The sequence below is a fragment of the Lutzomyia longipalpis genome, chromosome 4 (assembly GCF_024334085.1).
Source record: "Lutzomyia longipalpis isolate SR_M1_2022 chromosome 4, ASM2433408v1".
Taxonomy (NCBI): Eukaryota; Metazoa; Arthropoda; class Insecta; order Diptera; family Psychodidae; genus Lutzomyia; species Lutzomyia longipalpis.
This window is the reverse complement of record NC_074710.1, coordinates 21,709,225-21,736,531: the sequence shown is the minus strand read 5'-3', so window position 1 is coordinate 21,736,531 and position 27,307 is coordinate 21,709,225. Positions and strand designations below refer to the sequence as shown.

The window sequence follows — 27,307 nt, the reverse complement described above, 5'->3', positions numbered from 1 at the left end:
CCCTCTCTCTTTGAGGTCACATGTCCTTGAGAAGAAAGTGACCACGGGATTGAGGATGTCATCCCAGAATTTGAATCTTTTGGACATTTAGGGGAGACTGTGGCAAAAATGGGATGTTTTTCGTAGTTTTGAGGTCACATGTCCTTGTGAATGAGACAAAGTGGTCATGAGATTAGGGAATTTATCCCAGAATTTGAATCATAAGGACATTTAGGGGAGACTGTTGCAAAAATGGGATTTTTTTCCGTAGTTTTGAGGTCAAAATTCAATCAGACTACCTCTGAATCCAAAAAAAATATATATATAAAATCTTTAAAGAGTTGTTTTGGAAAAAATGTGTTTGGAAAACAAAAACAATATAAAAAATTACTTTTTATATTAAAAAAAATAATAAACACAAATTTCTGCCTTTTGGTGAAATATTTACAAGAATTTTTTCTCAATATTTCACGTTTTCAAAAGCGCTATAACTTTGGTTCTATTTGAGCCACAGGCTATAATGACTATGTTTTGAAAACGTCTGAACCTGGACAATACAGCTCAAAAGGACGCCATTTTGAAAATTGGCCGCCATATGCTTTTTAGCGGATAAAACCAAACCGCACTCATTTTCCTTTCTTTATATCCCCTAAGGAACATTTATGCCAATTTTCAACTTTCTAGCACTGCCTACAGTCTTTTACCGCGAATTTACCTAACTATAACATGAGCTATAATCTTTTAGACAATTTGAAAATGATCGCCATTTTATCTGTAACCATCACAACCCCGAGAATTTCATTTTTTTTTAAATTTTGTACGACTTTGCGTCGGGTGTCGTTTCTCACATTTCCCATTTTCCCATAACTATAACAACTTGTTTTTTACGTAGATTTTTCATTTTTTTTTTCAATAAAAAATTTCCAACCTCCAATAATCTTTCTTTTATATAAAAAAATATATATTAATGTTAAATCCGCTATATGATTTTTTTAATATAAAAAGTAATTTTTTATATTGTTTTTGTTTTTCAAACACATCTTTTGTTTTTATTTATTTTTTTATTAGTTTTATTTTTATTTTTATTAAAAAAAAACAACTCTTTAAAGACTTTATATATTTTTTTTGGATTTAGAGGTAATCCGATTGATTTCAATTTATTTTTAAAAAGTTAGGTTATAGGCCTATGAAAATTTAAGAACACTTTTTATACTACCGTTTATTTTTTTTTAATTTTATAAAAATATTTTCTTTTTTTTTAAATTTTTTTTTGAGTTCTGTTAAATAAAAAAAATTTAAATTTTTATTTTTATTTATAAACCCAATTTTACGAACCTAGAGGTGAACTTCCCCATATAAATGCATGGGAAATTAACGAAACTGTCAAAAAATTTAACGAACTTTTTACGAATTTATTTTATCTGTGTACATTGATCCTCTATCGCAGAACAATTTTGACCCATTTCATCTTGTAGGGAATTAAAAAAAATATAGAAGAATCGCGAGAGAAACTCTCCAATATCTACTGGATTCACATAGAAAAAAGCAAATAAAGATTGCCAAAAAATTCAAATATTGCGACGCCATTTGAAGTTTTTATCCCACCTTAAAATTACGAAAAAAAAGTCCCATTTGCGCAACAGTCTCCCCTAAATGTCCAAAAGATTCAAATTCTGGGATAAATTCCCTAATCTCATGACCACTTTGTCTCATTCACAATGAATTTTTACCTCAAAACTATGAAAAAAAAATACCATTTTTGCAATAGTCTCCCCTAAATGTCCAAAAGATTCAAATTCTGGGATGAATTCCCTAATCTCATGACCACTTTGTCTCATTCACAAGGACATGTGACCTCAAAACTACGAAAAACATCCCATTTTTGCCACAGTCTCCCCTAAATGTCCAAAAGATTCAAATTCTGGGATGACATCCTCAATCCCGTGGTCACTTTCTTCTCAAGGACATGTGACCTCAAAGAGAGAGGGAAACTCCTTGGTCAAGAAAAATAAAAATTACTTTTTCGATTGGAATGAAAAAGTCACCACAAATCTCCTAAAAATTCAAAAAAAAATTTTTTTAAATAAAATTTTTATTGATAAAAAAATTCTAATAATAAAATTCTTTAATTAAAAAAAAAATCATTCACGGAGCGTCGAAAGGACGACGGTCCGCACATGCGCACGCTACGAAAGCCAAGCGGCAAATGCGAGAACATGCCACACACACGCGCGCGCAGCTATTCGATGCAGGACGAAGAGACACGACGCGCTCGAAGCACTCTCAGCGATGGGCGCTCTCACGCTCTCACGTACACGGCGCGCTGCCACACACACAACCACAAACCCCCACGAAAACGATAGGGAAAAGATTTAGGGGAAGCAGCGTTTCACAAGAGAATTTATACACAGATAATTTACGCAAAATCTCATGGAAAGATGCTGAAGAATTTGCATGAATTGCGAGAGCTGAAGTGGCTGAAGCTAACTTAAAGTTTGTACATTTAAACTGATGGTTGTGCTTCCCGGAAAGTGCAACAAGTGACTGGAAGTTATGCAGTCATCCTTCCCATTGCATCAGGAAATTTCTAAGGGTTTTTAGGAACTTGGGGAGAATGAGTTTGGGCACATCGATAGCGTCTGTGATAAAGAAATTTGATTCTTAAGAAACACAGAGATTTTCCAAAGCTTTCGGCAGAAAACTGTCTGCCTTCCTCAAGGGGTAAAATTTGTGATTACTCTAAACTCCGTCATTGATAATGAAAAATACACCATCAAGATGGGCCTAGTGTGGGAGAAGAAAAACTCCACTGTCAGCTTGGTAACAAAGAGATGGAACAATTGAGTTTTTAGGAACTTCATCTTCAACACCTCGGCAGATCTTTGACTTGAAAATAAGTTCCAGTTACTTATGGTGCTTTCTGGGAAGCGTGTCCAACCGTCCGATCAAGCCAGCCCAGGGCCCGTATTATGTAACTCTCCGAATGCTGGGTGGCCACCCAGGACTCGGAGAGTTACAAAATACGAGCCCAGCACTTGTAATTCATACTAACAGCTAATGTATAAGTAAGTATCGAAAGTAATCAACAGTATCATTCCATCTGGTACGACGGGTGGGACTGCCGGTCGTACGCCTGAGCACCATAGGCTTCGTCCTTTCGGTATTTATTGTGTCATTCTGTTATTCGCACAAAAGGATAATTTTGCAAGATCGGAGCTGTCGCAAATCGCGAGCTGCTTTCTTTCTTCATCATAAAGAAGGAAGACACATCATCTGCATTCATTTGGGTTAACAAATGTTGCATCTTCCGGTAAATAATGAATATTGTGAAGAGAATGGGACCTAGCCTGCTGCCTTGAGGCACTCTGGCAACGTGAACCATCTCACTGGATCTTCTATTTTTATGTGAGGTCATTTCAGTCCTCAGTTCGAGGTAGTCCTTCAACCAATCTCTGGGGCGGTCAATAATACCATTACACCAGTATTTTCAGCAGACACAATTTTTTCAACGGCGTCGAACGCCTTTCTCATGAATAGATCCTTCACTTCTTCAATAAATCAGCTGATTTTCACCATGGATCTCTTCAACTTCAAGACATCAAAATCGATCAGAGTGGAGTTGTGGGATTCTCTCTTTTAGGATTTTATGTTCCATGTCTCAAAGAGAATCATTTTTGTGTCGCAATTTGGTTAACCAAAATTTGTTAAGATGAGAATGATCGTGCATTTCAACATTTTAAGTATCTTTTGTACTTTACTATTCTTTAGGTTGGGGCGCACTTCATTGTGAGACAGTACGTGCCCCAAATATTGGACCGACGTGCAAAAAAATTTACTTTTTTCGAAATTTATTTTAACGCGGTGTTCATTGAATTTCTTTAAAACTTGCATTACTCTTGCACGTCATTCTTGTTCATCTTTCCCCCTAATAATGACATCTACTAATTCAAGAGACTTATTAAGAGAGAGAGATATAATTACAATTGCATTCGGTTATCCCAGGCCCTACCCTCACCATGTCTTTCAAAGATTCCCAGAGCTGGGAAATAGCTAGTCTTATGAGACTGAGGGATCCTATGGAATTAATAATTATATGGACTGGACGACATCATCCATACAATTATTAACCCCATAGGGAATCCCATAGACATATTTTGCAACTCGTAATGATCTCCTTAAGTTCAATACCAACGTTCATCAAGATGGTCCCAGCCGTTTCGGTTGAATTCACTTGCCACAGGTGAAACGGACTAGCTTTCATTTTTTTTAGTTTGGCCTGGAATTGCTGGAATTACATTTTTATTTCGTTTCAGGGACGAAATAATTTGGCGGTTTCATGGATCTCCAAATTTTCTCTGCTATGGCGATTTTATAGTTTTTCTCGACTAGGGATGTTTCTGGATGTATACCAGGAGCGGCTGTGTGGATGTCGAAATGACGTCCGGCCCTGAAGTTTTTAAAAAGAAGAAGAAGAAGAAGTATACCAGGAGCTTCTGGAATGCAAAAAACGCTGAAAAAATTAAAAAGCAAAAACTTTTGAATGAACGTTACGATTTATCACCGCCCTGTAAATTTAAAAGGTTTCGTCATTTAAAGAGTAAGAATAATTAATTAATTGTGAGTCAATGTTCATTATTTAACAATTTTTTTTTTAAATATTTTAATATATTTAACAATTTAAAAAGTTTGCGTGATCTTCGCGCGAAAGAAAAATCCATTTTTTTTTCTGGAATTTAACGAAAAGCGCGGGAAGATTCCCAAAACATCGATTAAAATATTTTCAAAATATCGATAGCTTTTGCCAACGTAAACATAACCTCATAATTCTTATAAAAAAAAATCTTTGCTGCCAACAAAAATATAAAAATAGTGGTAAAAACCCAAAAATAGCTCAAAGCAGGAAGCAGCTGCAGCTCCTTCTTCCCCCTTTGATCCTTTTTGATGTGGAAAGTTTGAGAATTTCTGTTTTTTTCTTCGGTTTTTCTGAACATAATTTGTTTACGCGATGGTGGATGACGTTGCTTTTGCAAAAAATGAAAATGCAAATTTACGGAAGATTCAGAATAAATTGCTCCAGTGGGACATGTCAGAGAATCCCCTGGCACCCCTGACTGCCCTCCAGAAGGATGTCATCTACAGCTTGTCACTCCCACCGGAGGAGGTGAGTTGTGTGTGTTGGAAGAGGAAATTGAGCTCTTTTACGATGATTCCTTTATCTTTTCCAGCCTTCAAAGGATGACACGAAGGAGGCAGGAAAGGTGGAGAAGACAGCTGTAGAAGCGGTTCCGGGAGTTTCCTTCAGTGATTCCCTGCGTGAGCTGGAGAATGGAGAGGAATCCATCGATACATTCCGGAAGTTTCTCTCATGGTACGATCGTGTAAATGATGAGATTCTCAATGAAGGAGATTCACAGCATTGGGCGTTTTTGAGGCATCTCCGTGAACGGAGGAATGATTGTGATGCCCTCCTGGAGCAAATTGATGACACCCTGCAGAGCCTGAAGCAGCTTGAGGATGAATTTCAATTTGTCTCCACCAATACGAGTTCCCTGCATGAGGCAAGTGAGAAATTGGTGGCAGATCAGGAGCATTTGAGTGCCCTGGATGGGGATATCCGGCAGAGATTGCAGTACTTCACACAACTTGAGCAAATTGCACAGAAATTGCAGAATCCCACTCTTTCTGTGCTCGGGGATAATTTTGCTGAGCTCCTCGTGCGTCTGGATGAGAGTCTTGAGTACCTCGAGGGGCATCGGGATTACCGTGATGCCGGACAGTACATGGGGAAGTGTAAGCAGTGCGTTGGGCGTGTGGTGCAGATGATGCGGAGTCACGTGATAAATGTCCTGAGTACAGCCACGGAGCAAGTTCTGGCCCCAAAGCGTATCCCAGAAGGTGCTAAGCCCCGCGAACATACCTCCGACACAGCTTTTGCCCTCTTTTACGGTAAATTCCAAGCATCAGCGCCCAAAGTGAAGCGCGTAACGAACCTCATTGAGCAGCGGAAGACGCGCTGTGCGGAATATGAGACCCTCCTGCAGGATCTACATGAATACTACCTCTCCCAGAGGCGTGTGGTGATGTATCCGGGAGTTGGGGCAGCTCTGCAGGATCTCACAGTTACCCATCGTGGGGATCACTGTGCCCTCGTGCGTGCTGCATGCGCCTTCCTCGTTCACGTGTGTCAGGATGAGTATCGGCTCTTCCTCCAGTTCTTCCCGAGTCATTCGCGCGAGATGAATGGCTTCCTCGATGCACTCTCCCTGCAGCTGTACGACACAATAAGACCCTTTGTGGGGCAAATTGCGCATCTTGAGACCCTCGCTGAGCTATCCAGTATCCTCAGGACGGAAATGCTGGACGAGCATGTTCATCACAGCCGTAAGTTCATTTAACTCCTTTTTTTTAAATAATAAGGTAAATTGTCGCTTCGCTCCAATTTTAGAGAGAAAAAAAATTGTGATGGTTTGTAAGTAGATTAAGGCCACTTATTAATCCAAAAAAAAATTTGCAAAAAGAAGAAATTCAAAAAATCCCATAAAATGGGTCGTGATCATAAAGTATGGCCTTATTTAGGCTCATGGCCGCCGGCCTCAGCTCACTCTCTTTCGTGAGGTTGTAGAGCTCCTTGAGGGGATTTGAGTTCACCAATTTCCCTTTGAAATTGAATCCTTTCTTAAGGAAATTGGTGCGGATTAATTTGAGCACGTGTGGTGGGTCCGCAAAGACTAAAATCTCAGCCCCGTCATATTTGAAACTGTAAATAAATAACAATCCAACAGCTTGTTTTGAACGCCCCTCACGGATAAAAGACGGTTATTGAAACTTGTTTTTGTAATTTTTTTTAAAATGCATTAAAATATTTTGCAATAAAAATTGAACAAAAAAATTGAAGTATTTATTGAAATTCAAGGATGCTTATTTTAACAATTCTGACATATCGGAGATCGTTTTCACCTTCTTCAGGACTGAAATTATGTTATGTTATTATTTTCTTGATAGAACGTACATTTACCACAATGGCAAGTCTTCCTGATCAAAATGCAGATTTTCCTGACAAAATGGAACATTCCTCTTGGAGTTGAAACATTTTTCTGCCCAAAATGGAATGTTTTTCTGATCAAAAGTAGAATTTTTTTGATCAAAAGTCGAGACCATATAATTTGTTAGAATAATTACAAATTGTTTCTATTAGAATAATAAAACGGTCTCAATAAGTTCAAATAAATTGGCGCAATTTGAATGCTCGAACTTTCCAGTGGTGATCATTGGAAAGTTCCAAGATGTCAAAATGAAAGATAGGCTGGAAGCCATCTTAAAATATTAAGGGAAAATTTAGCGGATCGCTCAGAGATTTCAAAGTGAACGGGCACGCGGCAGGCCGCGCTGCTCTAGAATTAAAATAAGTACATACGCGATTATTTTAACATAATTTTTATTCATCAAATTGCAGAATTTTACAAAGAAAATTAAAATTTTTAAATTCCCTATACAACTGATTAATCAAAATTCAACGCATAATAATAATCCTTCTCGCGCTATGAAGTACCAATTCCTCATAATTTCTATTTCTTGTCCGGTAAATTCTTAGCGGAATCTCTGGGTCCGTTTGGGCGTGTTATCAATCAACTTCTCCACGATGTTCAGGACAGATTGGTTGTCCGTGCTAGGCACTACATCCAATCCGATATTCTCAACTACAAACCCTCAGCTGGTGATCTAGCCTATCCGGATAAGTTGGAAATGATGGAGAGTATTGCTCTGTCGCTCCAGGAGCCACCATCATTCCTTCAGCGTGCTGATTCGCGTGCTTCGATGTTCTCCATGACATCCCAAGAGGTTGATTCCATTAATTCCACTGCTGAGAGTCAAATGCGATCCCGAACTGGAAGTTAGTTCATCTGGGGCAAGTTAAAAATCTCTATTTTTCTAAACTTATCTTTTTTTGTTTCTGGAATCACAGACTCCCCGGCAGATTTGCATGGGATGTGGTATCCTACGGTTAGAAGAACTCTGGTTTGCCTATCACGTCTCTATCGCTGCGTAGATCGTCCAATCTTTCAAAATCTCTCACAAGAAGCTCTAACTTACTGCATCCAATCCGTGTCTGCAGCTGCTGCTCTTATCCAGCAACGCAAAGTATTAGTTTTTCTTTAAAATTTTTTTAAAAAGTTATTTTTTTTTAGATTAAAAATGAGTTTCTTTCAGACAAATCTCGATGGGGAGTTGTTTGAAATTAAGCACTTGCTGATTCTGAGGGAACAAATTGCTCCATTCCGTGTTGATTTCATTGTGAAGAAGACAAGTTTGGATTTTAGTAAGATGAAGACAGCAGCTTATGGGTTAATCCAGAAGCGTGGGCAACTCTTTGCCCTTGGGAGCAATAATGCTCTGTTAGAGTTTCTCCTCGAGGGGACACCGCAGATGAAGGAGCAACTCCTTGATTCACGAAAAGATGTTGATCGACAGCTTAAGAGTGTCTGTGAGATCTTCATTCGTGACGCTACAAATCTCCTTGTTGGCAATATTTTGGGATTTATGGAGAGAATGACGCAAATCCTGGCCACTCATGGTACAGCTGAGGTGAACATCCCTGAAATGGCCCCACCAAAGGTCGGGGAAATTGTTCAGGAAGCCCAGAAGAATATAAAATTGAAGCTAAGTGGTCTTCAGAGGGCTATGCAGCTGTACCTTGCCAATAAGGATACGGAATTCATCCTCTTTCGACCAATTCGGAATAACATTATTGCGGCTTTTGTGAAATTGGAACAATTTATCAGTACAACTGGGAAGTTTTCCAAGGAAGATCTCGCCATTGCGGCATGTCCGTCGGCAGATCAAATTTCTGTCCTACTGAGTGCGAGTGTTTTAGCTGAAGGAGCCGTCGCTCAGGGGGCACCACCTAGTCGCAAATCAACGTTGTCATCGGTGGAGAATGAGAAGATTCAGGAGGAAATGCTGCAGCAACCCGTCTCAGATGCCCCTGAAGAAGGTCCCGGCCAGGAAAGTAAAGAATTGCAATAAATATCGCGACTTCTTATAGCTATATTTAATTATTTTAATTAGCAACTTGAAGTTTTTACATTTTTTTTTTGAATACCTTTTCCTTCCTGAAACAGTTTGATATGTTCCCGGAAGGTGCCACAAGTGACTGAAAGTTGTATATCCATTCTGTCCAATGCATCAGGTTTCTAAGGGATCTTAGGATCATCCCTTTCAACACTCGGATAGGCGCCTGTTTTGTTGCAGAGGTCGGAGTGTGGTATTGTTGGCCGCCTTAGAGAATGTTTGAAGGACTACCTCGACCTGAGGACTCAAATGACCTCATATAAAGATAGAAGATCCAGTGAGATGGTTCACGTTGCCGTAGTGCCTCAAGGTAGCCGGCTAGGTCCAATTCTATTCACAATCTTCTTTATAATGACCTGGAGAATCTCCCTCCAGTGGAAATTCAGAATCTGACAGTCTAAATGTATGCAGATGATGTGTCTTCCTTCTGTATGATGGAGGAAGCACGAAGCACTTCGCGGCTTGTGACTGCTCGGATCTCGCAAAATTATCATTTTGAGCGAAAAGACGAAACCTATGGTGCTCACGCATGCAACCAGCAGTCCTACCCGTCTTACCAGATGGAATGATACTGTTCGGAACTTCCGCTATTTGAGCATCAACTCTTAGCATGAATTATGTGAGCTGGGCTGCTTTCAGCAACTTAAAGTTTGTATATTTTTTCCCGAAATGGTTGGATGGGCTTCCCAGAAAGTGCCATAGAGACTGCCTGATGAAATGGTCAGGATCACTGCACAACTTCCAGCCACTTGTGGCACTTTCCGCGCCAAAAAGTCGTGCAAAATGGATTAAAACATTAAAAATCTGGCGAATTTCGCCCCCAAATTTCAAATGAAGCTCCCCGGGGCCTTCCGAAGCTTTTTCAGCGTAGGCCCGAGCTCCAAAAATGAGTTTCCCGGAGAAGCAGTGAATTTAAAACATCTTCCGCGAACGTTTCAAACATTTTAACACTCGGAGGACTTTACTGGTAATTGCTACCAATTGGAACCTTAAAATCGTCACAGAACAAAATCTATTGAACCTATCTCCATGAATTTAGCATCTATGTGTAGGGAATTTCAATTACTTTAAGATAGCAGAAAGAAAATCTCGAGAAAAGTCTTTTCTTTGGAAGATAATTGAGGTCAAAGTCAGAATCCAACGCGGAGGATCAAATTGGTAATCATTACCAGTCAAAATCTCATACATTTTTGCCATTGTTTTGAGGTTATGTTTTCCCATATTTCCCAAATGAAATGCTCTTGTTCACTTTTCCTCGGTGAAAATCATTAATGTGAACCAATTTTATTGCCGGAAGTGACTAAAAAGTTACTTTAAGAATCAAAGTTTGTGATGATTTAGGCGCAATAATAAATTATGTAAAATTGTAGCTAAAAAAGTCGTTTGAATTGGCAATTTTGCATCGATTCGACGCAATTTTTTTTTCAGTGACGATTTTCTTAATTAAATGTTTAGTAATTAGATGCAGAAATGCATGAAGGAGATCAAGAATTAGTGAAACTTTCGATCCTTGTTCAATAAACTGATTAATAATTAATTATTGAGCATATTTTATCAACTGGTACTTATTACCAATTTGATCCTCCGCGTTGTGCCAAATGTTGGGTCCTCCAAGTGTTAATGAAATTTTCAAACCTAAATCTTGCATGACAGTTTGCTAAAAAGGTTAAAAAAATAAATAAAAATGCCCCGTTCGCGTTCTCGATCTCGCAGCTATTCACGATCCGTGAGCACTTCCCGCAGCTCCCATCGTGACAGGAAGTACGCGAGGAGTCACAAGTCATCTGGCAGATATAAATCTTCTTCCCGGAAGAGATCCCGGGAGAGGGATCGTCATCGAAAATTGAGTCATTCGAAGCATTCAAAACACTACAGCAGTCGCAGACATTCATCTTCCCGCTCAAGATCCAGCAGCAGAGATTCCCGAAATTCATCTACATCCACCAGCAGTGGCTCCACAGTGAGTTCAACGGATAAATCACGAAGGAGGTCAAAGGAGACGAAGGAAGTGCCCAATGTTGTGGCTCCTCCAGTAGCTCCAGCAGTGGAGAAAGTTCCCAATTTTGCATCTGTGGAGCAACTTGGGAGCAATATTTCAGCCAAGGTGTTTCAGGAGCTCAATGAGGACTCCTTCACGGTAAAAGCATTCACATCTTCTGGGTCTTCTGGGGGCGGAGGAGTGAAGAAATCGCCGTCAAGTAGTATTTTGATTGACATAACCTCAAATCCAACAATTCAACTCCCAAAGCCGGCAATCACGGAACTTCCTGAGGACACGGTTTTCCATCAAAATGTAAGTCCGGGAGTTTTCTTTTCCTCATTGGGACACTTTTTAAAATGTTTTTTATCATTTTCTCTCAACAGCTGTACGGAAATGATGCAGCGAGGATGGAAAAATGGGTAAAGAAGTTATTTGCTTATCGTCAGAAAGTTGCAGGAAGGATGTAGAGAGAGATTTCGCAAGGAAAACACCGGAAAATTTGGTTAAAAACCTTTATTATATTATTAAATCCTATCTCAATACAACTAGAAGCAAACAAAAAAATCTTCTCAGAATATATCGGATCCTGTCTTCCTGGCCTCAATGAAAGCTTCTTCGGGAGTCTTTAGTTCTTCCGGAGAGGGTTCAACGGGTGTTCCATCTTCCCGCAGGGCACTATTTTTGAAATCTTCAATGATTTTCTTACTGTACACAGCATTGAAGAGATCCTCACTGGTGAATTCACTCTGGAAGACTTCCTGCGTTTTGTACGACACATACGGCTTCAGCTGGCAATCCTTGAGGTCTGGTACGATGAGTTCTGGGATCATTTCGGGAATCTCATGGTAGACATTATCAATAACTTCTCCCGTGTCTCGGACTCCGTACTTGTAGATGGGCAGGCAAAAGGGAAGATTCTCCCTTCGTTGCTGCTTATAAATTCGTGTGCCGCGTTTGTTGTAAAGTGGGAACTTCCGGAAATTCCTATTGCCACAAACGGAAGGAGTTGTATGGATACTTCTGGATACACACACAAGGACAGAAGGAACTTTTCGCAACATTTCTTTATTTGTGAGAAAAATATTCTTCGCTATTCCCGAGAAAATTGCTCCATAACCTCAATTTTATTATTATTGATGTGAATCCCAGCTGGCCAGTAACAATATCTTGCACGTAAGGAAATAAGTAAGGTAAGTCTAAGTATTTACTTTTATTATTTTACGCGGTTTTTACATCTTTACCTTTTATGCAGAAAATTGTTTTTTGTTTGTAATTATTTTGAATAGTCTGTATTAAAAAATCCTGCTTTGCAGGTTACTTAATTTATCGTTAAAAGATCTTCTCAGCTGGAAATAAGGATTGACAAAAAGGTAACAAGAATTAAACCAAATTCCGCGTTAAAACCACTTAAATCTCTCGCAGATTAATTTTTCCTCATTTATTCAACAAATCATATTTCTTTTCTTTTTTTCTTCTGTTATTTCAGTCATATAAGGTTTATTTGTACTTCACTCAAAAATAAATTATGTTTCTTGTCTTTAAATAATATGAAATTCATTCAAAATAAAGTGGATAAAGTATAAAGAGGATCAAAAAAGAGAGGTTAGAAATTAACTTATTCCCACATTTCATCCTTGGAATAATCTACCTTGGAGATTTGCGATAGATTTTGTTTTGAATTCTCTGTGGTATCCGTCAGGAAGGACTTTGAGTCAGGGTATTTATTCTTGGCATGTTCTCTTGAACCAAGTCCACAGATGATACAGGAATCTGGATTACCTAAAAAGAGTTTAAAATATTAAGTTATTTTTTTGAAAGGTTCCGTCTACTAAAAATTTCACTCATTTTAAAGGAATTTAAAGCTTAGGGATGAAATTTTGGTAAAGGTTGAACTTTTCAAATAAGATAAGGTAGTACTGAAATCTAAATTAAATTTCTAATAAATTTCAAAAATATTCAAATGCCAAATTTTTGATTCACTATTTTAGGCGATTTTAGGCATAAAACTGTTTATTTCTTTCATTTTTTTACACGATTATCTTCATTTTAAAAAATAATCTAATTTTTTGCAAGGAAATGTGGAAGATTCCTTGAAGGTCACACACTCCTTTCTGAAGGTTACATTCTCCTTTGAAAGGAAACTGAAATTTCAGAGTCCCAATTCCGTGAGATGTTGCGCCACTGAAGCTTCCGAATTCCCAGCGAATGTTGTAAATTCCAACGGAAGCCCAAAGATTTCCTTTTGTTTCGGTTGAATCCCAATGTTTTCTTTGAGGTAGCAAAATTCCGGTTCATCCTCCCCATTTGCTGGATATTTCTCATCATCCTCCAGTTCGAGCCAATCAAATGCCAAGGAATTCGTATATTCCTGATTGAATGGTGCAAAATCCACCAGCTGAACGCTGTCTTTGCGCTCCCGGACAACATCAAAGACATCTAGAAGGAAGAATACAAAAAAAAGTCATCCATGATACTCATCTCCCTCAAAAATTAGAGAGGAAAAGTACTCACAGTCATTGAGAGGGAAACGATTCTTGATGTATTCCTTGAAGAGCGTACAAATATCCCGGATAATGTCACTTTTTTGCTGATAAATGTGCTCATAGTATTCGGGCCAGGCACGCGGAGAGATGGCAATTAGTGTGTGACGCCGCACAAAGCATCTAAATTCATTGGCTGGATTAATTTCCTGCCACTTCCGCAGGACAACGGTGAAATTGAAGCCACACGCAAATCCCCTTTCAGGGCTCAAATCCATTTTGGAGAAATTTGATGCCTTCAGCAGCTGATAGACCTCATCGAGATTCCGAACACGTAGACTCTGTCCGGGCATAATCCAATGAGCATCCCGGGCACAGTGCCAGTTTGTCTTGAGAAAAGCCCCACCAGGGAGTCGCTGGAGAATCCTCTGAATTTCACCTGAAAACTCCGGAAAGGACACTGTGCTGGAATCCTCTTCCTCCTCAATTGTTTCCTCTTCTTCTTCTTCTGTTTCCGGAAGACATTCTCGTGGTAGGATTATGATGTCATCACGCAGGTAGTCCAAGATATCATTGGGAATGGGTAACAGGAAGGATTTAATGGTGATCTTTTCAAACTTTTCATACCAATTCCCAAAGGAACATGCCTCGAGGATATTCTAAAAAATATTGACAAAGTGGAAAAAGTTTATAAGGAATGAATGTCCTTCAAAGGATCTCACCACATTTCCTTACCATTTCTTGCTTTTTTGGCGGACTATCCATTTCTCTGTGAAACTTTTATTTATTTTTTATTATTTGTTTACGTTCACCTCATGCGAATGTTTTTCACTAAACTAAACAAACCCAGTTGACCATGCGTAGCTTGCAAAAGGCTTACTCGTGTAATGCTTACTTGAAAGGTATACGCGTAAAGGGAATTTAAATGATTTTTCTTGGAGAATAAAATGAGATAAAAATTGTGAAAAAAATAAAAAAAAATTATAGAAACTGTTAACTCTTTAAGGACAATTAGGTCATACGGCGACACCACACGCCCGATTTTCAAAATGACTAATTTTGGTTAATTAATTTTTATTTATTGATCCAAAACCAATACAGGACTATGTCTGTATGACGAAGTTTAACCTCTAGGCCGCCAAGCGGGGTCGTTGAACGACCCCAGCCCTATATTTCGTGCTATAACTTAATAAATATAAAAGATACCATTCCCATCTTTTGGAAATAAGTTCTTTGGTTATCTGAGGAGGTTGTGTAAAAATTTCAGCTCAATCCGTCCACCACAAGAAAAGTTATTAAGGAAAATGTAGAAGAAGGGAATTCAAAAATTGGTGTAACGGCCATGCTGCGGAAAATTTCTTAGAATGAAGTTAGTCACATCATAAATCATATGGTTGAAGGGGGTTGAAGGGTTGTGTTTACTTTCTCACTTTACCTTCTCAGTGTCAGAATTATCGCGAATAAGTAACATAAACAACATAAAACGTAATTAGAAGCATATAAATGTGCAAAACAATAAAGAATATTCGAGAAATATTGCCATTTATCACGGTGCGGGAAGTGAGGGGAATGTGGGGAAGTAGTGAAAAAAAATAGCAGTTGCGGTCAACTTCGTGGCAAATTTCTCACGAAGAAAGTGTGAAAAATGAGTGAAAAATGTTTTTCCCTAATATCTTCTTCTACGTGTTTCCGGGTGGCGAATTTGTGATGCAAGGGGCAAGAGGACTATATAAGGAGTCTAAAGGTAGTGACCCGACAGTTCCCGGTTGTATGGTTTATGAGAAAATCGACTTCCTTCTTGGGGTCGTTCAACGACCCCACCTTGGCGCTCTAAGGAAGCTCCAAGGTCTTGGCGGCCAGCAGGTTAAATAGGTTCGGCCAGTTCTTGCTTGATTTTTTAGTCAGGTGATTGGGAAACCTCAACCAAGATCAACCAAAGAGTATAGCCGACATCATTTTACAGAAGAATATATGTTCAAATTATCCACAGAATTTTTATCTTGGGGAAGTTTTGGGCAGAAAGGAGTTCATGCACGGGCTATGTAAAAATTTCCTGTATCGCAGAACAATTTTAACCCATTTCATATTGTAGAGAATAAGAAAAAATATAAAAATCGCGAGAAAACCTCCCCAATATCCACTGGGATCACAATGAAAAATTTTTATTTGCATTTTTCTATGTGATCCCAGTGGATATTGGGAAGGTTCTCTCAAGATTTTTCTATTTTTTTTTCAATCTCTACAAGATGAAATGGATCAAAATTGTTCTGCGATAGAGAAAGTTTTTACATGGTCGGTGCATGAACTCCTTTAAAATTGAGAAAATTCTTATTTCCGATTTTTTCTCAGTTATTTTAAGAAAATGCGGAAAAAGAAGATTTTCCGGCATTTTCGTTGAAACTTGGAAGCTGGAATAAAGACTTTCCATCTTCCAAACATATCAAATAGTAAATTAAACCACCCGGAGTAAAATGCAAGAAGTTTAAATCTGAGTGTATATCCTCTGAAAACATCCTTCTTTTTGTTTTTTTTTTTGTACTTTTAGCATTTTATTCTCTAATGTGATTAAAAGATGTTTATCTCTTTTATATACATTCACAAATTACAATCAAATATTGAGACAATCAATTCTTTATCTTTCTTTTTTTTTCTCATTAAATTTAATTTAATTCTACACGTCCATCCAGCTAAAAGGATTTTTAAAGTTAAAAAAAAATAATTCAGGAATTGCTTCTTTATCGTGCCAAAAATGGACTTTTAATTAATTTTAATTAATTTTTTGAGGTTCTTTCACCTTTTTTTTTTAAATAAACTCCAATAGAATTAGAAAGAGAAAAGAAATTGATTTAAAAAATAAGTTTCTTTAGAAAAAAGAAAGAATAATCCGGCTTTATTCAGAAAAAGACGAAGAAAGGGGTGTCAATGGACGAAAAAATAGTATTTTTAGATGCTAAAGAGAATACACACAAACTAATTTGTCTGTCCGGACGCTGGGTCCACATTTGGGCAGCTATTTGTGGTGTAGGCGGCCTGATTGACCTGTTAAGGATGAGATATCCAAGGGAGAAATTTTTTTTAAGGATGTTTGTGTGTGAGAGTGAGAAAGAGAGATCAATTCTCTCTCTTTCTCTCTCTCTTTCTTTATGAATTACTCACATCCCAGGAAGCGGTATTCCATTCAGCCCCATTAGCTGCTTGACCACTCCACTGATCCCATCCACCCCAATTCTGTGCTCCACCTGTACTCCACCCACCTTGATTCCATCCCTGAGCACCCCAATTCCCCGCCATGGGCCACTGTTGTTGCTGCGGCGGCTGCTGCTGCCATCCACCCCATGCTGCACCACCCTGTGCAGCCATAGCTGCTCCTCCTGGTGGCATGGCGCCATAAGCTGGATTTCCGTAGCTCTAAAAAAACATTTTTTTTTAAAAATCATCTCACTGCACCCTCTAAACAAGACAAAAAGAGAATCCTCACCTTGGCCGAACTACCCGAATCCCGGCTGGATGACGAGTAATCCCGACGACTGCTCCGTGAGCTACTTGAGCGACTTCCGTAATTATCTCCGCCACCGCCACGGTTGTCGCTCCGACGTTCGCGAAAATCCTGATCGCGTCCTGAGCGCCCACTGCGACTGTCACGACTATCGCGGCTCCTTGGGTAGTCGCGGCTCCCGTAGTCACGCCTGTAGTCGCGCTCATAGCGGCGATTGCCACTCACCCATGTTGGCTCATTCCAACGTTCACGACGATCATACCCGCCGCCGCCGCCGTAGTAATCACGCGGTGGTGGTGGACGCCATCCCGATGGACCACGATACCCACCCATATCCCAGCGTTCACGACGATCTCCACGATCCCAGCGACGATCATTGCCGTAATCTGTGGAAGCAATTTTGTTTCGTTAATTTTGTCGATTTTTTGTTAACCCTTTTGCGTCTGCATGAAACAATGGAACCTTTCATCACGATATTTATTCTGTTTAGATGTTTTTAAAGAATATTTCTCATTTACAACGTTTTTTTTTAACCAATTTAGAAAATTAATTAATTAATTAATTATTTTTTGCTCTTGCGGCTACAATTTTTAAGATATTGATTTAAAATAAAAAGCAAATAAAACTTTTTGAGTTTACGCATCTTTTGGCGGAAGAATTTTTCAAATATCTCAATCCAATCAAAAGTTATTCACAGTTAAAATCATGCCCTAATTTCCTGGCCACCCTGTATAATGTTTCACATTTAGGTCAACTAATGACTCAAAGAATGAGAAAGAGTTAAACAATAGGAGAATATCGTGATGTACACCAACGTGAGAGCCCTTTTGCAAATGAAAGTGTGTCAATTTTTTAAAGGTTTATTACCCCTGAATTTATTTGTCTATTGGTTTGGGTTAATACGTTCTGCTCAAATTTATTAAAGAAATCAGAAAAAACTTCTAATTCTTCTTCTTTTCTTTTTTTTTAAATTTTTTAATTTTTTTTTATAAAAATAAAAAAATACATAATGACAGAAGCTTAAAAAAAATCAGACGATTAAACTGAAAAGAATGTAAAAAGCTTCTAATGCAGTCACTAAAAATAGGTAAAAGTAATGTCAAACGTTAGAATTAAGCTAGCTGATACAACTGTAAAAAAAAACACATTGAACGTCAAAGAAGAAACGTCAAGCAATCTAATCTAGTATGTAGTCTAATCCTAGATGCGCTTTTAGATTTTTTAAAATTATAATTTCAAAGACGTTGAAAAGATATTTCAAAACAATTTGATATTTCTTTACACATATTTGACATTTATAGAAGTTAATTTCTGACGTTTGATGAGTCAATTGAAACATTGGACGTTCTGACGCTTATTTTATATCGTTTGACAAATAGTTTGTTTTTTTTTCTAATTTATATTATAACGTCAAATACATCTCACGTGCAAAACTATGATAACGACTTTTAAGAAAAGTTCTTATTTTATTGTTTTCCTCCGTCCATTTGATATAATTATTTTTACGATTAAATTTTTATTCTACTTCAAATATTTTAATCCCCCAAAATTAAAAGTTTGAGGGCTTAAAATCAATAGTCCTCACCATTGTAAACATCGCGAAAGCCCTCTGTTCTCGAAATTTTTACATTCAAAAATCAACAAACCTTTCACAAAGCAAAAAAAAACTATAGACGAAACAACACCAAAAAGAATAAGAAAAGGTTTTAGCTTTCTTTCATAGTTTTTCTTTGTGAAAGGTTTGTTAATTTTTGTATGAAAAGTGCGTGAACACTCCTACTATACAATTCTTTAGTGTGAAACATGAAGGAAACATCGAGTATCTTACTATGTGCAACAATTAGATCACGTTAATCAATTAAATCAGGATATTGATACACTTCTATTTGTAAAACAGCCCCCACGTGGTTGTATCTTGAAAAGCCCTCTACTACTTCTACGCAAGGAGAAAAAAATATATTTTTAAAAATTTACTAAATTCTAACCATTTATCTAACCATTTAATGAGAATTCAAACAAATTCTGAATTTTTTGTTCTGAAATTAACTCAAAAATCTCCCTGAAAACTTCCCGAGTTTTCAAAAGTTTCTTAGCCAGGATATTTATTTAGTTTCCCTAAAATGCTCCCAACAAAAAAATTATTCAGCAACACCTACCTCTTCGACGACGATCGCGATTATCCTCATAGGGACGCCTCTTCTGCGGGAGTGCCTTCTTGGCACGATCAATGTAATCCTGTACCAACTTCGTGGCGGCTTCTTCCTCCAATTCCACATACTTAATTTCATCAAACCAGGCAAGATCGAGCGTTGGTAGTGAGAAGTTTGCTAAATTAGGAGATTAAAATCAAATATATTGAAACACATCAAATTCTCCTTGATCATTCGCTTCTTCTTTGATCTTCTACGTGATCTACGGAAACTAATGAGAAAATAATATAAAAAAAAATTAAACTAATTCCTCATTCATTTCTTTCTCTCTCTCACTTTAAACTCGCTCAATCATTTATACAAAAATATTAAATTAAATTATTACTACAAAAGTAAATAATAAATAAAATACTGATGATTCTTCAAAGGATATATTCTGCTAAAATGTAAAATGATTGTGTGAAGAAGTCAAAAAATAGCAACAAAAAAGCATAAATAAAAAATATGTGGAATGATGTTACAGTTAGTATTAGAAATTGTAAATTGTTATTATTTATTAAATATACTAATTAAATTTACTGATAAATGTTACGTTATAGGAGGAAGACAATACCTTTCATCTCATTGACGGCGTAATCAGCTAATTCTTTGCTACCGCCCTCATTTTTACTCGCGACACGCCTTTTATATTCCTCATCGTCTGGTATAACAATCACCGCAATACGTTTGAAGTCACCAAATCCTTTCATTTTACGCCTCTGGGCTGACGCATAAACATTCGTCTAAATGTTGAAAATCACAGAAGCAGTAGAAGATCACAAGATCGGATCCACATACAGCAGATGAGTTAGATCAGTTATCATTTTGTTGAGTTTGTTTGTTTTCTTTGATTAATTGTTGAGGAGAAGTTTTTCATTTTATTCCCACCCCCGGTTTAACCCTTCAAAATCATGTGGAAGATCCTTTTTTTGTTCATTTTAAAAATTCTTTTTGTTTGTCTTCATTCCATTTTGGAGAATATCTCTTTGATTTTTCATTTGCTTGGCCTTCATTCTGGATTTCGCTCATTTTTTTTTTGCATTTTTGTTTGTCTCTCATTATGCTCTCATTGATCATCCCTAAAGATCACGTCGCGATCACCCATAAGATCACTTTTTTTTTTATCAAAATATAAATTAATTTTAAATTTATTCCCCCACCCGCACATTTCCCATCTTATAGCCTAATAGAACTTTCATTTACATTTAATTTTTTTAAATCTAATTTACTTACCGCAATCCATAGAGATCCCACTGAGAACTCTACTTGCCTAATATATCTATCTTAAATTTAAAATAAATTTTATAATAAATAATTATTAAAAAGCATTCCTTACCATTGAATTGATGTCCAAGGAAGATTTTTTTCAACAAACTTTGAGACTCTCATAAAGATTTTTTTTATCTTTTCAATTTTGACGTTGGAAACTATTATTCTTTTTAAAATTCTTTTAATTCTTTTTCTTAATCAAAATCTTAATTTTTCTCTTGAGAGTCATCAAAGTTGTTTTTTATTCTCATTCTAAATTATTTTCTTTTCTTTTTTTTTACTTTCCATATTTATATTTAATTTTTTTTTTAAATTCTTTTGACTGTTTATTTTTTTTTAATAACTAATATTTACCTGCACGCATGTTTGTTTTTTTCTAATGGGTATGAAGTGTAACGCCGCTGCAACACCCCAAATAAATAATTAAAAATGTAAATTTTTTTCTGAATGATAAAAATATCTTTCTACATAAGAATTAAAAAAGAGTTGAAAAAATGATTTTTATCTCTCTCAAGTTGCAAGAAATTTTCAAAAAAAAAAGTTCTTTTTTTCAATTTTCTTTCAAAAGTTTTTGGAAAGAAAATTTTCAAAGAAAAAATTTTTGAAAAAAAAAATGTTAAAAGGTTATGAAATTGAAGAGTTGTAAATTTTTTGTTGTTGTAATTTGAGCAAATTTTGATTTTATTTGTTATTCTTTTTTGACGTTTTCATAGAACCAGTTGTCAAAAAATGACATTTCATTGACAGATTAATAAACTTTGTCAAATAAATGTCAAAATAAAATCTTAACTATTAGAACGAGAAAGTCTTTCAGTAAAAATTAAGCTTATTTTAAATCTTGATTTTGGAGAAAATCTTGATTTTACTAAATTTTTAAAAAGTCCATAAAATGTATTGAAGTGTTAAATTAGGTTCTTGAAATTTTGACGTTAGAATATTCCTTGGCAGCTGAGCTAACGTCAAATTGATTGATTTACTTTGAAACAAATTCAACGGGCTGTTTGAATGTCAAAATGACTTTCATACCAAATAAAAGTTTAACAAAAAATTAAGAACAAAACTTATCTGAATTAATTCTTTAAAAAAAATCAGATATAACTGCAAAATTTTCTCACTTGGAATGAATGATGATGTGAGAAAATTGGTAATAGGTACTGTTTGGCAATCCTTACTTTGACAGAACTTTTTGACACTATTTTGACAGAATATATAAATCTGTCAAGGAAATGTCAAATTTTCGACAACTGATCTGTCAAAAACTTCAAAAAAAATCCCCAAAAATACCAAAATGTGCTTCAAATTCCAAGAAAAAATTTTACAAATTACAAAAAATACAAAAAAATAAAAGAGATAAAAATAGGTATTTAAAAAATAAAATTTTAGTGGGAAACTTAAAACAAAAATATTTTCTTGTTTTTTTTTTTCAAGGAAATAAAATTAAAAATAATTGTATAATTAAACTCAATACTCAAATTTTTATCGCTGATCTAATTTTTTTTCCTAATCATTTCATTTCTCTTTTTTCTCTCTTTCTATCTCTCTCTCCATGTTGACATCTTGACACATTCCGCATTTTGTTGCAAATCATCACTCTTTTTGGGGGCTTCTCTTCATGGGTTTTTCTTTCAAAATTGATTTTTGTTGGCATTCCATACGTGATCCTTTTCGATCCTCATGAGCAAATCCAGGGTCAAAATGATGACTCTTCTTCACTTTTTCTTTTTTTTTTTCTGGCCGCTTTTTTCTCCGGGAATTTGACGATTTTCTCTTTTCTAAACTAATTTTCTCAAGATTTTTGTTTTTTTTGGCAAAAACAATCTTTTGATTTGTTTTTCACTCTCATTAAATTCACAAAAGAGGTAAAATTCTTTAGAATCTCGTTTATAGCATTTTGTTTGATCTTAAAGAAAACTACGGACAGCTATTTGTCTACTTGTGATCTCTCTTGGGGTTGGAGGAAGGATTTTTTTTTGGGGGGGAATTATAATTTAGCATTGAGTTCAGTGTGGACTCACCTGATCAAAGATGTAGTTTCGACGCCTCTTCTGGGCTAATTCTTGGAGAACAGTGAAGCTTCTGTTGCACATATCATTGAATTTCTCGCTTTTTGAGGTTTTTCCACGATTCTATAAAGGATATTTTGACGATATTTTGAGTATTTTATCTTAAATATTTAAAATATTCTTAAAGGTAATTGGTGAGATTAATTTTAGGGCCTGAGGAAAGTGCTAAACATGTTCAAAATGTCACTGAAATTAGCAAATACTGCTTAAATGGTTAGAAGTCTGGAATTTCGTCAGTTAAGTTAGTTAAGTGATTCAGTTCTAGTTGATTTTGTGCGTTGAAATTAGTCATATATCAGACGTTATTTAAAAGCAAAAAATCTTTTAATTTTTAATTACTTTCGTGATGATTTTGTACGTCGAAATCATTCATTTTTTAGACATTTTTCGACGATTTTGACGTAAGAAGTTCTAAAATTTTAAATTCATTTTCTTTTTAATGATTTTATTGAGAATTAATGCATTCGAAATCAGTCGAATAACAAGTATTTTTCAACGTAAAAAATCTTCAATATTCAACTTATTTTTAAACAATTTTTTGTGCGTCGAAATCAGTCATATATCCAGACGTATTTCAACTCAAAAAATCATTCAATATTGAGCTGATTTTATACGTTGAAATCAGCAAATTTTGAGACATATTTTAACGTAAAAATGATTTAATTTTTAGATATTTTTTCTTCTAATTTTCTGCGTCGAAATCAATCATATATCAGACATATTTCAAAGCAGAAAATCATTAAATCTTTAAATATTTTTTGGGTTGATTTTGTGCGTTGAAACTCTTTACACATTAGACATTTTTCGATGATTTTATTGTAAGAAATCATTCAATTCTTTAAATGATTTTATGCGTCGAAATCAGTCGTATATCGAACGCATTTCGAAGCAGAATATCATTTAATTTTGAACTGTTTTTCAAACTGATTTTATTTGTCGAAATTAGTTACATAATAGACGTTTCTCATCAATTTCGACTTAAGAAATCTTTCAATATTAAAGCAAACTTTTTTAAAGTGATTTTATGGGTCGAAATCAGCGATATATCAGGCTTTTTTCAACGTAAAAAAAAATCATCCAATTTTAAACAGTTTTTTAAGCTGATACTCTGCGTCGAAATCAGTCGTATATCAGACGTTTATCGACATATTTAAAGCAAGAAATCATTCGATTTTGAATTCAACTTCTCCTTAAAGATTTTATGCGTCGTTATTAGTCGTAGGGGAAACTGGGGAAATTCGGTGAATTTTTGGGAGATAATTTTCCCTGAGTTCCATGGAAATATTTGAGATTTCCCATGAGAACTATCTTATAGGAAATTTTCCGGGCTACAACTTTGTCTCAGACGATTTTTCTCTATCTCAATGGGAAAATGCTTTTTCAAGCCATTTTCCAAACCCTTCCGAATTTGCCTGTTCCAAAAATCCTGGGGTAAAACGGGTAAAACGGTTAATTGCGTTTTTTGTTTGCTAATCTTAATTTAATAAAATTATTTTAGCAAGGCACTATAATATCTATTGAGAATGAGAGATTTGTGTACCAATTAAAACTTTTTTTTAATAAAAAAAATACAAAAAATTAAAAAAACGTTAAATTTAAGAAATTGCTTTTTTTATTTTTTTAGTTTATCAAAATTGGTAATAGTAAGTGATTAAACATCCCAAATTGTATATAATAGTTATAGTAATTAAGGGAAATTATTTTTTCAAAAATTTAAAAAGTTATTTTAAAAAAAAACACCAAATTCACCATTTTGCCCCAAGCGGTACTTTTTACTATCAGTGTTTTACGGGAAAACTCGGAAAATTTTTTCGGAAAATTCAGATTAGATTCGTGTTTAACAATAGTTACTCTGTCTAAAAATGCTTTTACATCATAAATATTGCAGAGAATTTCGCCAAAACTGAATTTGTAGTTGAGAGGTCAGAGTAACTTTGAGGTTCGAAAAATTTGTTTTTCAAATAAAAGCCAAAATATTGGATCAATTATTATGAAACTTTCTAGGCTTAGGCAGGGGTAGGAAGTGCAACTACTGACGAAATTAGACAGATTAGCTCCCACTGCTTCTTTCAAATTCACCATTTTACCCCAGTTACCCCTATAACAGATGTATTTCAACGTTAAAAAATCATAAATATTCAACTAATTATTAGACAATTTTTGAGGGTCGAAATCAGTCGTACATTGAATATATTTTAATGCAAAAACTATTTAATTTTGAGCTATTTTTAGACTGATTTTATACGTTGAAATCAGCAATTTTTCAGACATATTTTAACGCAAAAATCATTCAATTTTTTTTTTAAAAATATTTTTTGGACTGATTTTATGTGTCGAAATTAGTCATATATCAGAGTTTTTTCAATGATTTTGACGCAATAAATCATTAAATTTTGCATTTAACTCAAAGAAAAATCAAATTTTTTTAATTTTCAAATAAAATAATAAGTTCTGAAAGACTCACCATTCGATCGTAGAGATAGTTATTCCCAATGATGTTGTAGCGCATCTCTGGGTGCTCTTCATTCCATTTGGTCACCCAGTGTGTCTTCCCGGATCCTGGTAAACCAATCATCATGATCACCTCGCACTCCTTCCGCGAGGCAACGCGTTTGAGTCCCTCAACGAGCTCCTCACGCGGCAGGCGGGAGATGAAGGTGTATTCCGGGAGAGTTTCTCTGTTTATTGGCTTCTCCGGAACTTCTTCCTGCTCATCTACTTCCATATTTTCCTTTTCATCTTTTGTCTCTGCGTCTGTTTTCTTGTCTTCTTCTGCAGCAGTGGGTTCTTCTCCGCCCTCTTTGGGCTCTGCAGCGGCATCCTTTGGTGCTCCTTCTTGTCCATCTTCGGGCTTTGCCTCTGCCACTTGCGCCGCATCTTCTTCGGGTTTTGCGTCAGCAGTTTCAGGAGTTTCCCCATCTTTCTTCACTTCTTCCCCATCAGCTGCCTTCTTCTCTGCCTCCTTCTTCTCTGCCTCCTCCTTTGGCTTCTCCTGATGACGCTTCCGTGGAACGTACTCGGACAGAAGAGTATTCTCCAGTTGCCCAAAATTCACCTTGAATGTGATATTCTTCGTTGAGATGTGCGGGAAGAGAGCCTCCCCAGCGAGTTTTTCCTTCTCAAACTCAAAAGCAACTCCCTGATCTTCCCCATTGACCGTGAATTGAATTTTACACGATTCAGACTCCATGTCCAGGTACACCCCAATTACATCTCCAACGGTGAACTTCACACCGAAATCCTCTTCGGTGCCTGCGTGAACTTTCCGCCCTTCAGCGTCGTAGGCAAAAGAATTCTCCGTTTGCCCGAGATGGAGGTCCGTTTTGAGTGTTGACCATCCACAGCGCAAATCAAAGAGATTCTTCTCGTCGGGAAAGTTAACGCGGCTATTCTTCTGCTGCAGCTGAACTTCGTAGAATACTTTGCCAGTGGTGACACCATGAGTGGCTCTGGCACCGGCCCACATAAGCCCGAGAACCCCATCACTTAGGGTTCGTGCTTCGCAGAAATCTGTCCCACTGATCTTCATGTGGAGATCTGAGTCAACCCACGAGAGGGATGGATCCTCCGGGAGGGCGGGTTCATCTTCAATGTTCATAAAATCATCCGCATGAGCTGTTTGGGAATCATGACGGGGGCGTCGTCGGGAGGAACCCTCCGTTGTGTCCGGAGATGGGCTCCGACGGCGTTTCTTATCGTCTTTCGGTTCATTTTCTGCTGCCTTCTTGGCTTCTTCCTCCTCTTTTGCCTTCTTCTCCACCTCATCCATTGGCATTGTCTCATTCTGCGTGTACGCATCAACAGCTGAATCATCAGCTTCTTCCGGACACTTCTTCTCATCATCCCCTTCGGTGGGTTCTTCGGATTTCTTTGCCAATTCTTCTTCTCCACCAGCTGAGGAGGGTTCCTCTCTGGCTTCTTCTACTTCTCTGCCACCAGCTGGTGTTGCTTCTTCCCCACCTGGTGATGCTTCCTTCACATCCTCTTGAGGTGCCTCGTGGGGAGGAAGATTCTGAAAAATGTGAGAATTCCACTTAAGATCACTTTTAGGGAATTTTTCATGAAAATTTCAAATTTTTCACAAAAAAACATTGAAATATTGACACCTAACAAAGGGAATTAATGCGCAAATTTTACCTCCTGCTGCACCTCTGTGACGTCCTCCGTGCTATCGGGGGAGACTTCCGGTGGGACCTCGTGCATTACAATGTCCCCACTTTCGGATTCATCGAGGAGAATTGCCTCTTCGGGGGCGTCCACGATGGGTGGCGCTGGTGGTTCCGGAGACGGCGAATGCGTAGTGACGCCTCTTGCGTCAGATGACTCTTCATCGGGCAAAATACTCTCCTCCTGTGCCCCACCATCGGAACTCCCCTCAACATCATTCGATTCACTTCCATCTGCAAACAAAAAAAATTTTCCCAAAAAAAATGCAGAAAAATTGAAAGTTTTCCGTGCGTGGGGAAAAGTAGGCGGAAAATTTTGTTTTTCAACAAACCAGCATCGGCGGACATTGCTTCACGCAACCTCTCAATGAGAACAGCCTTAACACCTTTTGTGTCTAAACCACGATTTTGCAGCTCCTGCTTCAGATCCACCACACGTAACTTGGACAAATCAGACAGATCCATTTTCACCACGGAAATTCCACTTTATTACAACCGGAAATGCTCTCTTTTTTTCGCGCAAAAGAGAAAAACTTTTTATTTTGTTGCGGAAAAAAAACAATCAAAGCGCACGACTCTCTGCTTTGATTCTTTTGACATTTCGCCACTATTGCG

General features: G+C 36.8%; 5 protein-coding genes across 5 annotated transcripts; 2 read left to right on the top strand and 3 right to left on the bottom strand.

The window, feature by feature from the left end:
* The first annotated feature begins 4,777 nt into the window (after nt 1–4,777).
* LOC129794883 (conserved oligomeric Golgi complex subunit 3) lies at nt 4,778–9,027 on the top strand. The gene is made up of 5 exons (XM_055835795.1): nt 4,778–5,140; nt 5,205–6,360; nt 7,571–7,870; nt 7,943–8,118; nt 8,188–9,027. The coding sequence occupies exons 1-5, from the start codon at nt 4,985–4,987 to the stop codon at nt 9,001–9,003; spliced, it is 2,604 nt and encodes an 867-aa protein (XP_055691770.1). The 5' UTR covers nt 4,778–4,984; the 3' UTR covers nt 9,004–9,027.
* Nucleotides 9,028–10,709: 1,682 nt separating this feature from the next.
* On the top strand, nt 10,710–11,525 carry LOC129794931 (calcium homeostasis endoplasmic reticulum protein). The gene is made up of 2 exons (XM_055835872.1): nt 10,710–11,341; nt 11,413–11,525. The coding sequence occupies exons 1-2, from the start codon at nt 10,733–10,735 to the stop codon at nt 11,494–11,496; spliced, it is 693 nt and encodes a 230-aa protein (XP_055691847.1). The 5' UTR covers nt 10,710–10,732; the 3' UTR covers nt 11,497–11,525.
* Nucleotides 11,526–11,530: 5 nt separating this feature from the next.
* Nucleotides 11,531–12,143, bottom strand: LOC129794934 (39S ribosomal protein L41, mitochondrial). The gene has a single exon (XM_055835875.1). The coding sequence runs from the start codon at nt 12,088–12,090 to the stop codon at nt 11,599–11,601; it is 492 nt and encodes a 163-aa protein (XP_055691850.1). The 5' UTR covers nt 12,091–12,143; the 3' UTR covers nt 11,531–11,598.
* An 854-nt stretch (nt 12,144–12,997) lies between these two features.
* Nucleotides 12,998–14,351, bottom strand: LOC129794928 (cell division cycle protein 123 homolog). The gene is made up of 3 exons (XM_055835868.1): nt 14,245–14,351; nt 13,541–14,168; nt 12,998–13,465 (listed from the first exon to the last, which is right to left on the bottom strand). The coding sequence occupies exons 1-3, from the start codon at nt 14,272–14,274 to the stop codon at nt 13,179–13,181; spliced, it is 945 nt and encodes a 314-aa protein (XP_055691843.1). The 5' UTR covers nt 14,275–14,351; the 3' UTR covers nt 12,998–13,178.
* A 1,676-nt stretch (nt 14,352–16,027) lies between these two features.
* Nucleotides 16,028–27,306, bottom strand: LOC129794881 (heterogeneous nuclear ribonucleoprotein U-like protein 2). Its single transcript, XM_055835794.1, has 9 exons — nt 27,025–27,306; nt 26,664–26,926; nt 24,991–26,538; nt 22,479–22,589; nt 19,769–19,937; nt 19,162–19,332; nt 16,988–17,391; nt 16,666–16,917; nt 16,028–16,548 (listed from the first exon to the last, which is right to left on the bottom strand). The coding sequence occupies exons 1-9, from the start codon at nt 27,155–27,157 to the stop codon at nt 16,480–16,482; spliced, it is 3,120 nt and encodes a 1,039-aa protein (XP_055691769.1). The 5' UTR covers nt 27,158–27,306; the 3' UTR covers nt 16,028–16,479.
* Nucleotide 27,307: the final 1 nt, after the last annotated feature.

Coding starts and splice junctions, on each gene's coding strand:
- LOC129794883 (XM_055835795.1), top strand. CDS start 4,985: ATGGTGGATGACGTTGCTTTTGCAAAAAATGAAAATGCAAATTTACGG. Junction 5,141..5,204: donor TGTCACTCCCACCGGAGGAG/GTGAGTTGTGTG, acceptor TATCTTTTCCAG/CCTTCAAAGGATGACACGAA. Junction 8,119..8,187: donor CTCTTATCCAGCAACGCAAA/GTATTAGTTTTT, acceptor AGTTTCTTTCAG/ACAAATCTCGATGGGGAGTT.
- LOC129794928 (XM_055835868.1), bottom strand. CDS start 14,274: ATGGATAGTCCGCCAAAAAAGCAAGAAATG. Junction 14,169..14,244: donor CGCCAAAAAAGCAAGAAATG/GTAAGGAAATGT, acceptor AATATTTTTTAG/AATATCCTCGAGGCATGTTC. Junction 13,466..13,540: donor TCGTTTCCCTCTCAATGACT/GTGAGTACTTTT, acceptor TCTTCCTTCTAG/ATGTCTTTGATGTTGTCCGG.
- LOC129794931 (XM_055835872.1), top strand. CDS start 10,733: ATGCCCCGTTCGCGTTCTCGATCTCGCAGCTATTCACGATCCGTGAGC. Junction 11,342..11,412: donor ACACGGTTTTCCATCAAAAT/GTAAGTCCGGGA, acceptor TTCTCTCAACAG/CTGTACGGAAATGATGCAGC.
- LOC129794881 (XM_055835794.1), bottom strand. CDS start 27,157: ATGGATCTGTCTGATTTGTCCAAGTTACGTGTGGTGGATCTGAAGCAG. Junction 26,927..27,024: donor AGCAATGTCCGCCGATGCTG/GTTTGTTGAAAA, acceptor TTTTGTTTGCAG/ATGGAAGTGAATCGAATGAT. Junction 16,549..16,665: donor GGAATACCGCTTCCTGGGAT/GTGAGTAATTCA, acceptor CATCCTTAACAG/GTCAATCAGGCCGCCTACAC.
- LOC129794934 (XM_055835875.1), bottom strand. CDS start 12,090: ATGTTGCGAAAAGTTCCTTCTGTCCTTGTGTGTGTATCCAGAAGTATC.